The sequence below is a fragment of the Bos taurus genome, chromosome 23 (genome assembly GCF_002263795.3).
Source record: "Bos taurus isolate L1 Dominette 01449 registration number 42190680 breed Hereford chromosome 23, ARS-UCD2.0, whole genome shotgun sequence".
Classification (NCBI taxonomy): domain Eukaryota; kingdom Metazoa; phylum Chordata; class Mammalia; order Artiodactyla; family Bovidae; genus Bos; species Bos taurus.
In genome coordinates, this window is record NC_037350.1 from 4,201,709 (window position 1) to 4,217,826 (window position 16,118).

Here is a 16,118-nt window from a genome sequence, read left to right on the forward strand (position 1 = left end):
ACAGAGGTGAGTGTCCTTCTAGCAAGGAGAGCTAAGAAAGCATTCCTCAGTGATCAATGCAAAGAAATAGAGGAAAACAACAGAATGGGAAAGACTAGAGATTTCTTTAAGAAAATTAGAGATACCAAGGGAACATTTCATGCAAAGATGGGCTTGATAAAGGACAGAAATGGTATGGACCTAACAGAAGCAGAAGATATTAAGAAGAGGTGGCAAGAATATACAGAAGAACTGTACAAAAAAGAGCTTCATGACCCAGATAATCACAATGGTGTGATCACTGACCTAGAACCAGATATCCTGGAGTGTGAAGTCAAGTGGGCCTTAGAAAGCATCACTACGAACAAAGCTAGTGGAGGTGATGAAATTCCAGTTGAGCTATTTCAAATCCTGAAAGATGATGCTGTGAAAGTGCTACACTCAATATGCCAGCAAATTTGGAAAACTCAGCAGTGGCCACAGGACTGGAAAAGGTCAGTTTTTATTCCAATCCCAAAGAAAGGCAATGCCAAAGAATGCTCAAACTACCAAACAATTGCACTTTACTTACTAGTAAAGTAATGCTCAAAATTCTCCAAGCCAGGCTTCAGCAATGTGTGAACCATGAACTTCCAGATGTTCAAGCTGGATTTAGAAAAGGCAGAGGAACCAGAGATCCAATTGCCAACATCCACTGGATCATCGAAAAAGCAAGAGAGTTCCAGAAAAACATCTATTTCTGCTTTATTGACTATGCCAAAGCCTTTGACTGTGTGGATCACAATAAACTGTGGAAAATTCTGAAAGAGATAGGAATACCAGACCAGCTGACCTGCCTCTTGAGAAACCTATATGCAGGTCAGGAAGCAACAGTTAGAACTGGACATGGAACAACAGACTGGTTCCAAATAGTAAAAGGAGTACGTCAAGACTGTGTATTGTCACCCTGCTTATTTAACTTATACGCAGAATACATCATGAGAAACGCTGGGCTGGAAGAAGCACAAGCTGGAGTCAAGATTGCCGGGAGAAATATCAGTAACCTCAGATATGCAGAAGACACCACCCTTATGGCAGAAAGTGAAGAGGAACTAAAGGGCCTCTTGATGAAAGTGAAAGAGGAGAGTGAAAAAGTTGGCTTAAAGCTCAACATTCAGAAAACGAAGATCATGGCATCTGGTCCCATCACTTCATGAGAAATAGATGGGGAAACAGTGGAAACAGTGTCAGACTTTGGTTTTGGGGGCTGCAAAATCATTGCAGATGGTGACTGCAGCCATGAAATTAAAAGACGCTTACTCCTTGGAAGAAAAGTTATGACTAACCTAAATAGTATATTGAAAAGCAGAGATATTACTTTGCCAACAAAGGTCTGTCTAGTCAAGGCTATGGTTTTTCCTGTGGTCATGTATGGATGTGAGAGTTGGACTGTGAAAAAGGCTGAGCGCCAAAGAATTGATGATTTTGAACTGAGGTGTTGGAGAAGACTCTTGAGAGTCCCTTGGACTGGAAGGAGATCCAACCAGTCCATCCTAAAGGAGATTAGTCCTGGGTGTTCATTGGAAGGACTGATACTGAAGCTGAAACTCCAGTACTTTGGCCACCTCATGCGAAGAGTTGACTCATTGGAAAAGACTCTGATGCTAGGAGGGATTGGAGGCAGGAGGAGAAGGGGACGACAGAGGATGAGATGGCTGGATGGCATCACTGACTCGATGGACATGAGTTTGAGTGAACTCTGGGAGTTGGTGATGGACAGGGAGGTCTGGCGTGCTGTGATTTATGGGATTGCAGAGTCAGACACGACTGAATGACTGAACTGAACTGAGTGTCCTTCTCATTATATCAGAGTAAATACCATCCACATGTCTGATCATTGGTATGTTAACCTTGGTCCCTTGATTATGGTGTTACAGTTTACCCTTGTACAACACTGGGGTTATGGGTATAACCTTCCCCACAGTTGAAAATCCAAGTATAATTTATAGTCTGCCCTTTGTGTTTATGGTTTCTCTGTATCCATGAATGTGAATCCATGGATGATTCAACCAACCAGGAATCATGTGGTGCTATATGTATATAAATCATGTGGTGCTAGTGTGTGAGATGTATGCTAGTCAGTACATTCTTTGGCATCACCCTTCTTTGTGATTGGAATGAAGACTGACTTTTCTCAGTCCTATGGCCACTGCTGAGTTTTCCAAATTTGCTAGCATATTCAGTGCAGCACTTCAACAGCATCATCTTTTGGCATTTGAAGTAGCTTATTTGGAATTCTTTCACCTCCTCTAGCTTTGTTTGTAGCGATGCTTCCTAAGGCCCACTTGACTTTGCATTCCAGAATGTCTGGTTCTAGGTGAGTGATCATACCATCATGGTTATCTGGGTCATTAAGATATTCTTTGTACAAGTCTTCTGTGTATTCTTGCCACCTCTTCTTAATATCTTCTTCTTCTGTTAGATCCATACAGTTTCTGTCCTTTATTGAGCCCATCTTTGCATGAAATGTTTCCTCAGTATCTCTAATTTTCTTGAAGAGATCTCTAGTCTTTCCCATTCTATTTTTTCCCTCTATTTCCTTGGATTGTTCACTTAAGAAGGACTTCTTATCTCTCCTTGCCCTTCTTTGAAACTCTGAATTCAGTTGGGCATCTTTCCCTTTCTCCCTTGCCTTTAATTTCCCTTCTTTCTTCAGCTATTTGTGAAGCCTCCTCAGACAATCACTTTGCCTTCTTGCATCTAATTTTTTTGGGATGATTTTAGTCACTGCCTGCTGTCCAATGTTACAAACCTCCATCCATAGTTCCCCAGGCTTCTGTCTACCAGATCTAATCACTTGAATCTATTCATCACTTCCACTGTCTAATCACAAGTTATTTGACTTATAATATTGTAAATCAATTATATTTCAATAAATATATAGATGAGGGGAAAAGACATGAATATATAATTCTCAAAGCCAAAAAAAGGTGTAAAGTGGCCCTTAAATGTACAGAGATGTTCAACTTCACTCATAATAAGAGAAATACAAATTGAAGCTATACCAAGGTACAATTACCCACCCATTAGGTTGACAAAAGTTCAAAAGCTTGAGTTGAAAATCCAATCTTCTTGTCCAGACTGTGAGTAAACAGACAGTTTCATATATTGTTAGTGTCCAGGCAAACAGTACAACCCTTACAGGGATATGTGACAATAATTGGGGCAGGAAGACTGGAAAGTGACCCCCACTTGCTGGTGCTCATGTCTTTTTTAATTCCCTACTTTTGAGTGTTCCTGGGACCTATGACTTGCTTCTAACCGACAGGTATCACTCCAGTAATGATGGTACATTATGAGGGGCTCCATTTAGAGCCTACTTGCTCAATTCTGCCAACGAAGTGAGTTAATGTGGATGTAGATACTTGTGCAGTGAGGCCTCCAGATGAGAACACAACCCAGCACACCTCCTGGTTACCGCTTTGTAAGACTCTACTCAGACACCTGGGCTTCCCAGGTGGCATTAGTGGCAAAGAACCCACCTGTCAATGCAGGAGACATAAAAGATGTGGGTTCAATCCCTGGGTTGGGAAGATCCTCTGAAGGAGGGCATGGCAACCCACTCCAGTGTTCTTGCCTGGAGACTCCCATGGACAGAGGAGCCTGATGGGCTACAGTCCACAGTGTTGCACAGAGTTGAACACGACTGCAGGGACTTAGCATCTGTGCATGCACACAGATAACTCAGTAAAGCCATGCGCAGACTTCTGGCCCCTAGAAACAATGAAATAATCAATGTGGGTTTTTTTTTTTCAAGCACTTAAAAAGTAATTCATTTTTCCTAAATTATAATGCCAAACCATAGCAGTCAAATAGAAAAATAAGAGTATTTGAAAATAGTGTAGCCTGAAACAAATCATAATAGTTAAAGAACTGTTAAAATTCCAAACCCTTTGATGGCAGTAGAGTAGCTAACTTTCTTGGATCTTCCCTTCTGTTTCTAGAGATGTTCAAGGCACTTTAACAAAGACTCTTATTTAATTTTCCTAAAAAGAAAAATCTATGAAGTTGAGAATAGCAATGTCATTTTGAAATTAAAATCAAATTAAGAGCAATTAAAGAATTTACCCCAAAGTGCACTGTCCTTTACATGGCATAGCCTGATTTTCAGGCCTAGTTTGTGTGATCCCTTTATGCATGATGTCTTCCAAATTTCTTGTCTGTTTATTTGGTTAGCCAGGAGGAGCTTACCCAGTCTTACATCTTTAATATATTCTCTGGCATACTAGAGTTTTGTTTACATACTAAGAATAAACCATGGAAAAAGATCAAAGGTAAATTATAGTGTTTAATAACAAAGTAAGGATCTTCTTCAAAATTAAATTATATTTTCATGGTCACACACCTTCCACCAGATTTTGAGGGTTGCAATGGTCACATACTAAATTACACCTCATGCTTTCATTTTTGTGGGTAAGTACCAAAGACCACCACATGAAAGGAAATACACATGCGATGCAAGTTTCACATCTCTGTTTTTGGTTAAATTTGCTTTTTAAAAATAACTGGTTTGCTGTAGAATAAATCATCTTTGACATTAGCTGCAGAGACTGGATTGAGGAATAATGTTTAGCATGACATTTTCTATTTATCTTATATCAGGAAGGAATTAATAATAGAATAGCAAAATCATAACTTCAAGGTTGAGACATGTTACATGCCTTTTTTCCTACCAGCCAAACATTTTGGTATATACCAGGATCTCCAGGTCATGAAAGGAATCAAGTGATGAACTTAAGTTCTGGATACAGTACTGAATTTCATCAACTAGTTGTGTATAGCATTGGAAAATTTTATGGAAGATAACTAAGCAGAAATCCTACTTTCATCTCCCAATGAAACATTTTTGAAACAGTCAAGAGATCATTCATGGGTCAAGATTACTGGCCATCATCTTATTGTAATCACCCTGCATAATCTTCCGACAGCATTTGCAATAGTTCTGTCCACAAATGCTCTATCCCATTTCCTTTTGCAAATAGCTCTATCCCATTTCAAATGCAAATAGCTCTGTCCACAAATAGGTCTATCCCATTTCCTTTATCTTCCCAAAATTGAGCATTTGACAATAAATCATCCATTTTGCCTACCTTGATATGCTCCAGCAGTTGTACATATAGTCTTATATTATGTTCAGCACAATACTAAGCACTCTGGGTGATTAAAAAAACTCCTATAGGATGTGTTTCTATCCTTTAAAGACTGTGCAAGCCAGGAAACCAGTGCCTACATAAATGAGACACTTGCTGAACAATCTGGCCATTATAAAACTCAGTACCAAGTGCAAAGCCAGACAAAGCCATTGTGGTTCACTAGGGATGGGTGGGTGAGTGCAGAAAGGGTGTAGAGTCTCTTCCTTGAGATCTGGGTTAGAACCAGTGTGCTTCTCAAAGTGTGGTTGCAAGACCAGCAGTATCAGCATCTGTTGAATTAGAAACTCTGGAGTGAGGTCCACCATCTGCAGTTTATCTAACACTCTAGATGATTTTTTTTTCTAATTTTATTTTATTTTTAAACTTTACATAATTGTATTAGTTTTGCCAAATATGAAAATGAATCCGCCACAAGTACAGCTAGAGTTGGAGAATCTCTGCTATACATTATAAAGAGTAGGTGCTGTTTTATTCGTATGATTCTGTATCCTTCTGATTATCACTCTTGACAAGAAGTACAAAGAATAAGAAGAAATTAAATTTTCAAATAATTGTGGAACTTCATTACTGATACACGTTGCTGATGGTGACTTTTTTTTTTTTTTAAATGCCTGTTAATCAGAGTAACATATTAAAATGGAGTTAATGATCAAAATAATGAAAGGGGAAGTCTTTACCAACCAAAGTGGTCATGTAATCCCAAATTAGTTGTTCCCACTGTTGGACAAACCTGTATTCAAGACAAGAAGCAAAGTTAGAACTGGACATGAAACAATGGACTGGTTCAAAATTGGGAAAGGAGTACGTCAAGGCTGTATATTGTCACCCTGCTTATTTAACTTATTTTCAGAGTACATCATGCAAACTGCTGGGCTGGATGAATCATAAACTGGAATTAAGATTGTTGGGAGAAATATCAATAACCTCAGATATGCAGATGACACCACTGTTATGTCAGAAGACGAAGAGGAACCAAAGAGCCTCTTGATGAATGTGAAAGAGGAGAGTGAAAAGCTGTCTTAAAACTCAGCATTCAAAAAACTAAGATCATGGCATCTGATCCCATCACTTCATAGCAAATAGATGGCGAAAAAGTGTGAACAGTGACAGATTTTATTTTCCTGGGCTCCAAAATCACTGCACATGATAACTGCAGCTAGTAAATTAAAAGACACTTGTTCCTTGAAAGAAAAGTGCTAAAAAGCAGAGATATTACTTTGCCAACAATGGCCCATCTAGTCAAATCTATGGTTTTTCAGCAGCCATGTAAGGATGCAAGAGTTGGACCGTAAGGTGGCTGAGCACTGAGGAATTCATGCTTTTGAACTGTGGTGCTGGAGAAGACTCTTGACTGTCTCTTGGACTGCAAGGAGATCAAACCAGTTAATTCTAAAGGAAATCAACCCTGAATATTCATTAAAAGGACTGATGCTGAAGCTGAAGCTCCAATACTTTGGCCACCTGATGGGAAGAGCCTACTCTTTGGAAAAGACCCTGATGCTGGGAAAGATTGAAGGCAGGAGGAGAGGGGATGACAGAGGATCAGATGGTTGGATGGCATCACTGACTCAGTGAATATGTTGTTGTTATTGTTCACTCAGTTGTCTTTGACTCTTTGCGACCCCATGGACTGCAGCACGCCAGGCTTCCCTGTCCTTCACCATCTCCCAGAGTTTGCTCAGACTCGTGTCCATTGAGTCAGTGATGCCATCCAACCATCTCATTCTCCGTTGTCTCCTTCTTCTCCTGCCTTCAATTTTCCCCTGCATCAGGGTCTTTTCCATTGAGTCAACTCTTCCTATCAGGTGGCCAAAGTATTGGAGTTTCAGCTTCTCTGGGAGATGGTGAAGTACTGGGAAATCTGGCGTACTGCAGTCCATGGAGTTGCAAAGAGTTGGACATGACTGAGCAACTGAACAACTGTTGGACAACTCTCTTGCCCCCTTTAATTTATATACAGATGATCTAAACTATGGATTTGCTTTAGTATGACAATCACATATGATAATACCTGGAGGTGGTGGAAGTTACCTAATGACTCACAAGTCTGCCATGGTTCTCAAATCATCAGAATTAGCTGTTCACATAAATTGCTGGGCCCTACCATCCAGAATTTCTGACTCAGTGGGTTTGTAGCAGGGCCTGAAATTTTGCATTTTGGAGAAGTTCCCAAGTGAGGTGAAGCTGATCTGGCTTGAGTAGGGACCATCCTTGAGAACCACTGACATGGATGGTTCCTCCTGACATGATCAAACTGGGTCCTGCTGCTCAACTTTTACAAAATCAATACTCGCAAATGTTGGTGAAGAGGAAAGTCGCCTTTAATCAGAATGCCAGCTGTCCAGGGAGAAGGTGAACTTGTGTCTCCCAGAAACATCTCTGAAGATTCTGCTCAGCCATGAAAGCTTTCAAAAGAAGTAGGAAGCCATATCAGTTGATCATTGGGATGGGGGTCAGAGTCCTTGCCGTTTCCCCTGCGTGCCAGCTTGAGTGCAGGCTTGTCAACTCCTCATAATCTTTCTTTAGATCTTGTCTGGTTCCCACAGTTTGTTTGGAAGATTACTGAACCAGAAGCTGGGGAAGGTATCTGATCATCTGTCAAATGCTTATTCTTCACTTCTATTATACTTCTTTTATCTCCAGAAAGAATCAAAAAGTTAGGCAAAATATTGTGTAATCCAAAGATCTGAAAAGTGTGTCAGGACTGGAGATAAGTAGATCAAAGGGTTCCTGGTTTGAGGTTAGTGTCAAGACAAAGGGATATCTTGCTGAGAGCTCTTTCCTGCAAAGAGCTTTTTCCTGCCCAAAGCTGCAGTACTGATCCTCCAGTGTCAGAACTTGACATAGTTCTTTTCTCTAATTTTTCAGGCTTTTGAACTTGTTGCTTTTGTGAATCTGACAGCCATTTTTGTTTCTCTTTGGTATTTTTATAAACTTTTCTGCAGAAATGTTGGGTTGGTAGGACCTCCCTGACCTCTAGTTTGGTTAATTTACAGGAAAGCATTATCTTTTGCCCCCTTCTATTCTCAACTGTCATCTAGTGTTTGTAAATAAAACTGGAATAGATGAAATATTTGGCTTTAGTTGTAACTGTGCTAATGAAATGCAAGAATTCATAAAAGTGGGAGAAGCAGTGTTTATATAATGTGATATGGTTGGATTTTTTTCTAAGGGTGATTGTGTTAGCCACATGTTATTGATTCTTCCTCTGTGGTTCATTTTTTACAATTTGGGGAGTTCATTAGGATATGAAGCTATGAAAAATGGTGTTGACATGTGCTTTAATACATGTATTCTGAGACTTCCCCCCTGCCACCTTTTAAACTTACCCGGACTCAGATATGTGAGTTATTTACAAGAAAAATATTTTCATTTTGGTTCTACTTTCTCTTTTGCTCTCATGTCCAATGAAATGTACTCTCTGGTACAATTCACATGTGGCATAATTGTTTGCTGAGAACTTTGCTTGTTAAGACATAATACTTTGCCAAACAGACATACAACCTCATGGCTTTTTATGACCAATAGGTTTTAAGAAGCCTAAAACATCTATTTCAAGGGACTTTTCCCAACTGCCCTGTATTTTTTGTCCAGACAGTTTAATGGCCATATTGATCTGTGGATATTATACCCTTTAGAATTAAATTCAGCTAAGACTTATTTTTTAGTAAGCATAATGTCATGATATGTTTTTGCATGCTAGCAATGGATTCATTTGGGAAAAACTTAGAGCATGCCAGAAAGTGGATGTAAAATAAGATGAATAAATAATTTGAGCAGAATAATTTAAAGATATATAACTGAAAACTATTATAATTTTAATAGCTACCTAAAATACACATTAATATGTTTATTTTAAACTAATACCAGATTAAAGTGCTGAATAATTTCAAGTAATAACCTATAGTAACTACATTCTTAATGAAAGCTTTGTTTTGATTTTGAAATGCAACTCTTGAGGGGTAAGGTCACATATCCAACAGGGTGATCAATTTTAAAGTAAAAGTAAAACTATGAAAAGGACTCACGTAAATATAAGTGACATTTACTTTGAAGACAGAATCATCCTGTTCTCATAAGAATGAGTATACGTGTATCCCGGTTATCTTATGACTACTCAGTTATCTTCTGTCATGTATAGGTTTGATGTTTATACAGTCACCTTATGGATTTCAGAATGAGTTATCTGATGTCAGGAAAAGTTGACATCAATAATCCAGACAACAAGGACCTATTGTATAGCACAAGGAACTATATTCAATATCTTGTAATAAACTATAATGAAGAAAAACCTCAAAAACTATATATATATATATATATATATATATATATATAACAGAAGAAAACCTCAAAAACTATACACACACACACACACACACACACACGTGTATATATGCCTGCATATGTACGTGTGATTGAATCACTTTGCTGTACACCTGAAACTAATACAGCTTTGTAAATTAACTATACTTGAAATTTTTTTAAATGAGGAAAGAAATCCAGAAGTAATTTTAATTTTTTGTATGTAATGTGCTTTAGTATATATGTGCTGTGTGCTTAGTCTCTCAGTCGTGTCCAACTCTTGGCGACCCCATGGACTGTAGCCCTCCAGTCTACTCAGTCCATGGGGATTCTCCAGGCCAGAATACTGGAGTGGGTTGTCATGCCCTCTTCCAGAGGATCTTCCCAACCCAGGGATCGAACCCAGGTCTCCCGCATTACAGGTGGATTCTTTACCAACTGAGCCCCTGGGGAAGCTGGTAATGTTGCATACATGTAATGTTGCATATTACTATTTTAGTGAGCATACCGGCAAATGGCATTCTCTGTTTCTTTTTATCATTAAAAGGGAGAAGCAGGACCTCCAGGTGCTCCGGGGCAGGATGGATCTCGAGGAGAACCTGTGAGTACCTTCTGGATTCAGTTCTAAAGGATGATGTTCTTCATCCATCATGAAATCCTTTGACTATTTAAGTTCTCCTCTTCTCCTCCCAGATGTATAAGAACTGTGGAATGCTGTAAAGTATTAAAATAGTCAACCTTCTTTTACAAACTGGGTAAGGTTTTGCTAACAGGAAATTTATGTACTGAATGAATCTGTATCACAAAAATGACAAGCAGGTGCTTGACATGACAAGGAATCACGGCAGTGGATAGTGAAGGTATTTAGGTTTAACCTCTCCTCCTAAACCAGCAGATAGAAAGCTGGGGGTTACAGAGTGGGACTTCATCCCCTCCTCTGCCCATGCCATCAGTTCAGAGAAGGCAAGGAAAGATCACTTCGTCCTTTTTCTCTGACTCCTCTGTCCTTCCTGCTGGCTGGTGGGAAGGAAGCAAGGTTTGCTGCACCAGATGTACTCTGTTGGGAAAGCAATTAGAAGATTAAATATCTAAAGTTTGCCCATGTTTTCTGGATATAATTCTTCTGGTCTGTATTCTCTTCCAATTAAGAGTGTATATCATTATGTTTTTCTCTTATTTTGCCAGTCACTGAAACTTTGGTTTTTAGAAATATATCCCATGAAGATTGATCTTTACCAAAGATCAGATATTTTTTCATGTGTGAAAAAGGTTTGAAAAACAGGAAAAAAAATTGTATTAGATTTTGTGATGCAAAGAAATGAAGACTCCTCTGTTGTGTGTGATCTGGTTTTAAGTATTTGTGATGAAGATATTTGGCCCCACTAAAAGGAATGTGTTCACTCTATTTGTTCTATAAATGTGGCAGCCAAGAAGATTAGTGGTGCTTAAGTAGGAAGGACAGAAAGCTTATATAAACGCTTTAAAGCTAATTAAACACAGCTTGTAGAAGCAGGATGGTGATTCATCCCTGCAAACATTGATAAATGTGAACATTAACTCTTACAATTAAAATTGAGGATAAAGGATGTATTTTACTGGGAAATGATATTTCTTTAAAGTACAACTGCATGCACAGGCCTGTTCTTTGAAACTTAAAGGCTGGTATTGATCAATCCTAAGAGTACTTTATTTATTTATTTATTTTTAAATTTATTTATTTTAATTGGAGGCTAATTACTTTACAATATTGTATTGGTTTTGCCATATGTTGACATGAATCTGCCACGGGTGTACATGTGTTCCCCACCCTGAACCCCCCCCTCCCACCTCCCTCCCCATCCCATCCCTCTGGGTCATCTCAGTGCACCAGCCCCGAGCACCCTGTATCATGCATCAAACCTGGACTGGCGATTCATTTCACATAAGAGTACTTTAGTCCTAAGGGTAATTTACTTTCTGAGTGGCAAATGATTCTCAGTTAACTTCAATCCAGGTAACAAACTCAGTTCTACCGCTTGCTGGATTTATTAGCATTTGTTTCAACCGTGTATCACTGTGTTTAAGAATTATAATCTTTTGGTCATTCATTCAATAAGCATCTACTGTCTGCTTTGTGCCAGACATTATATTAATTGAGGAGGAAATGAAGATGAATTTGTCATGGTTGTGCCCTCAAGGAGTCAGATGTACCAATAAGCAAAAACATTGTATAAAATGTTCTGGAGTGAGATGCAAGGTGGGGATGGAGGAGGCTTGCAAAGTTGGCAGAGATGTATATGATACTAAATGGGACATCACTGAAAAGGATGTATTCTTATTTTAATAACCATTTATTGAGATATGATTCACATACTACTGTATAAAATTTATCTATTTAAAGAGTAAACAAGATGCTCTCTTGGCCAAATTCTGGAGGAGGAATAAGAGTTGTCTAGTTGTTTGGCCAGGAGAAGGCAATGGCACCCCACTCCAGTACTGTTGCCTGGAAAATCCCATGGATGGAGGAGCCTGGTAGGCTGCAATCCATGGGGTTGCTAAGAGTTGGACACGACTGAGCGACTTCACATTCACTTTCCACTTTCATGCATTGGAGAAGGAAATGGCAACCCACTCCAGTGTTCTTGCCTGGAGAATCCCATGGACGGAGAAGTCTGGTTGGCTGCAGTCCATGGGGTCCCACAAGTCAGACATGACTGAAGCGACTTAGCAGCAGTTGTTTGGCCTCCTAAGGCAGCAACCTGTAACACGTTCCAAAACGTGAGAAAACTGGCATTAGTTGACTGCTTAGAACAGATGGAGGGCATGGGATAGAAATAATAAATGAGGTTGCAGGGGTAGGTAGAGGCCAAATTAAAACGTGTCTTGTATGTCTGTGCTATTTGGACTTGAATCTGAGAGTTGTCAGGGTTCTAAGGAGGGAAGCAAGGTGTTCAGTGACATTTTAGGAATGTCACTCCAACAGCAGAAATGAGAATGGGAAATGGGCTGAGGCGGAGGGCAGAGCATGGCAGGAGGCCAGCTGAGCCCTACAGCCCCACCTCCCACGAAGCAGGGACATTCAGAGTCGGGAAGAGGACAGGGCATCTACTTTGAAATGAAACTCAGATATGCAGATGACACCACCTTTATGGCAGAAAGTGAAGAGGAACTAAAAAGCCTCTTGATGAAAGGGAAAGTGGAGAGTGAAAAAGTTGGCTGAAAGCTCAACATTCAGAAAACAAAGATCGTGGCATACGGTCCCATCACTTCATGGGAAATAGATGGGGAAACAGTGGAAACAGTGTCAGACTTAATTTTTTGGGCTCCAGAATCACTGCAGATGGTGACTGCAGCCATGAAATTAAAAGACGCTTACTCCTTGGAAGGAAAGTTATGACCAACCTAGATAGCATATTGAAAAGCAGAGATATTACTTTGCCAACAAAGGTCCGGCTAGTCAAGGCTATGGTTTTTCCAGTGGTCATGTATGGATGTGAGAGTTGGACTGTGAAGAAGGCTGAGCACCAAAGAATTGATGCTTTTGAACTGTGGTGTTGGAGAAGACTCTTGAGAGTGCCTTGGCCTGCAAGGAGATCCAACCAGTCCATTCTGAAGGAGATCAGCCCTGGGATTTCTTTGGAAGGAGTAATGCTAAAGCTGAAACTCCAGTACTTTGGCCACCGCATGCGAAGAGTTGACTCATTGGAAAAGACTCTGATGCTGGGAGGGATTGGGGGCAGGAGGAGAAGGGGACGACAGAAGATGAGATGGCTGGATGGCATCACTGACTCAATGGGTGTGAGTCTGAGTGAACTCTGGGAGTTGGTGATGGACAGGGAGGCCTGGCATGCTGCAATTCATGGGGTCGCAAAGAGTCGGACACGACTGAGCGACTGAACTGAACTGAAAAAAAGCAACAACAATGCCCAGGGGTCAATTGGATGTGAGCAATATGAAAAAGGATGGTTCTCAAAGTCTTACCTCACAGATGGAGGTGCAGGAAGACCAAGCAATGAACAGGAAGTAGAGTCAAGAAGAATTTATTTCAGGTGGGGAGGTGATCCTATGATATTTTCAAATGGGACAGTAGCAAAGCCATTTAAAGAAGAGGCCCATGATTTGCATAATTAGTATAGATATAGAAAATGGGGACTAATGTAGTTCCAATAAGAAAAGTAGGTCAAATTCAAGACAGTTTTAGAAGAATTTCTATAAATCTACTAGGTAGATTTCTAGAATTTCTAAGAATCTACTAGGTATAGTAGACTGAAAAGTGTTCCCTGCCAGGGTATCAGATCTTAATAACTAAAACATGTAAATGTTATTGTTTCTGAATAGAGGGTCTTTGTAGGTGTGATTAAGGATCTTTGATATGGGCTATCCTGGCTTATCTGAAGGGAAGCAGATCTAACCAGTCAAGAGCAGAACTGAAGTTTCTCAAGGGAGACAGTGATATTGGAGTGATGGGGCCGCAAACCAAGGGATGCTGGCAAGAAGGCAGAAAAGGCAAGGGATGGTCTCCCCTGGAGCCTCTGGGGGAGTGCAGACTTCCAGCCTCTAGAGCTGTGAGAGAATAGCATTCTGTCACTTTCAGCTACTAAGTTTATGGTAAATTTTTATAGCAGCCTTGGGAGATGAGTACACTAGTCTAATCTTTAACCACCATTTATGTAACAGATCTATGTAAAAAGCCCATACTGATACACACCAAACTCTTCATAGCACATGTGTTGATTAAAAATATTTGGGTTCAAAGCAAGTAGATAAACAGGTTTAAATGACAATTTGGTTAAAAGTGAAGCTCTTCAATCATTAGAATTTTCTGATTCATCAATTTTGTTAACCTCTCATGTGTTTTGGAAAACTTCTTTTGTTCACTTCATATTTTTCTACATTTTTGCATTATTTTGTTTAGTAACTTTCATCCCATCTGTCTGCTCTGTACTATTCATCATATTGCAAAATTGGAATAACTTAAATGTCTGATACATTATTATGTATGTAAACAATAGTATAAAAATATAATATTCTATGTTTACATAAAATATAATGGTTTCCCTGGTAGCTCAGCTGGTAAAGAATCTGCTTGCAATGCAGGAGACCCCGGTTCGATTCCTAGGTTGGGGTGGTCTGCTGGAGAAGGTATAGGATACCCACTCAAGTATTCTTGGGCTTCCCTGGTGGCTTAGCTGGTAAAGAATCCGCCTACAAAGTGGAAGACCTGGGTTTGATCCTTGGGTTGGGAAGATCCCTTGGAATATAATAAAGTCTGATACTTTATCATGTATATAAACCATAGTATAAAAATATAATATTCTGTGTTTATATAAAATATCATACTCTCTGAATATGTATGCATAAGGAAGAGTCTACATGACAAAAGTTTGGTTTAATCACGTTTTGGTTACTCTGCTTATTTTTCCTCCCCAGTTTGCATTTTGATGCCTGCTTTTTGCGTGTCTGTTTTATTTTCTCCTGTGAGCATGATATGGTTATTTAATACATTATAAAAATATAAGGCCTGGCTTTTGCGTGTTTTGCAGTGTTACTTGGGTTTTCAAACATATTAAGTTTGTCAGGTTGTATTTCCATTTTTGTGCCAAAGAATGGCACAAAATCAGATTGCTTCAGGGAATTCTCAGTTGTTGGAAATGTGTTTTCTTAACTTCTTACTAAATCACTCTGAATTTACCTTGTGCAGTTAGGTGGATGGGGAGACAGGGCAGTAAGGGAACAGCATCATGCCAAATTTACTTGTAGTTGACACAATAACTGTGCACATTCATTTTTGACAAATTATCATGTCAGTCAGCTACTTGGCTTTTGCCGGGGGTTGGTGACCAAGTTATCTGAACTGTCATCGTTTTCCCCGCTATTCATCATAGCTGTTCTGTGCTGGTTGGAGCCCAGCAATGTCTTGTGTTTATCATAGCTTTTCCTCTCAAGTGTCTGATCCATCACATCCTTAGTTCTCTGATCACCAGCCCACCCACTGTGCTCAGGGTGCAATGGCTCTTGGTGAGGACTTGCAGGCAGGACTTGGGTTCCACTCTTTGAGCTAAGATCTCTGGAGCCCCACGAGGATGAAGGAAAGGATGCCACACTTCCTGGATCTATGGAGGTGAGCACATCTTTCTTTGTTAAGGATGCCTCAAGTCATTTTATTTTGCACACACTTGCCGTATCATTTTTCCAGAGATGCAGATGTGGGGATCATTGTATTGTATTTGAGGACGTTGACTCATAGAGGCTTTTGTTTCATTTCCTCATACCTTTTGAATTCTCGCTAAACCACATCTTATGCTTCTCTTTGTAGTGTGTGTTAACTGCTGAGGTGGTCCAAATTATCGTTTACTTAAGAGACAAGTAGGTTCTTTGTTTCCTCACCTTTTCTGTGGTGCGATTATTTGACATGCCATTTTATGCACAGAGGTCAGGGGCAGAAAATCCTTGAGGGAAGTTAATGTTGAATTGCTATCGTGTTTCCCACGTGGAATAATCCACTTTATTATATACTAGCAATGTGGGCGTGTCTTTATTTGCTCACTTGGCTTTATTTTTTACGTAAAGGAGAAAGGTAAGAGGAAACAAAAACCCCACTAGTTTTGATGTTGCTCTTATTTGATTTGCAATTGTATGGCAAGCTTTTTACAGTCAGTACATATT

At 39.7% G+C, this 16,118-nt stretch overlaps 1 protein-coding gene across 2 annotated transcripts in view; it reads left to right on the forward strand.

Moving 5' to 3' along the window:
- Positions 1 to 16,118, forward strand: part of COL21A1 (collagen type XXI alpha 1 chain) — a 234,927-nt gene that overhangs the window by 174,863 nt on the left and 43,946 nt on the right. For both annotated transcript variants that reach the window (XM_059880512.1, XM_059880511.1), the window contains one exon: positions 10,021 to 10,074. In XM_059880512.1, coding sequence (XP_059736495.1) covers positions 10,021 to 10,074 — 54 coding nt within the window. The remainder of the gene's footprint in view (positions 1 to 10,020; positions 10,075 to 16,118) is intronic.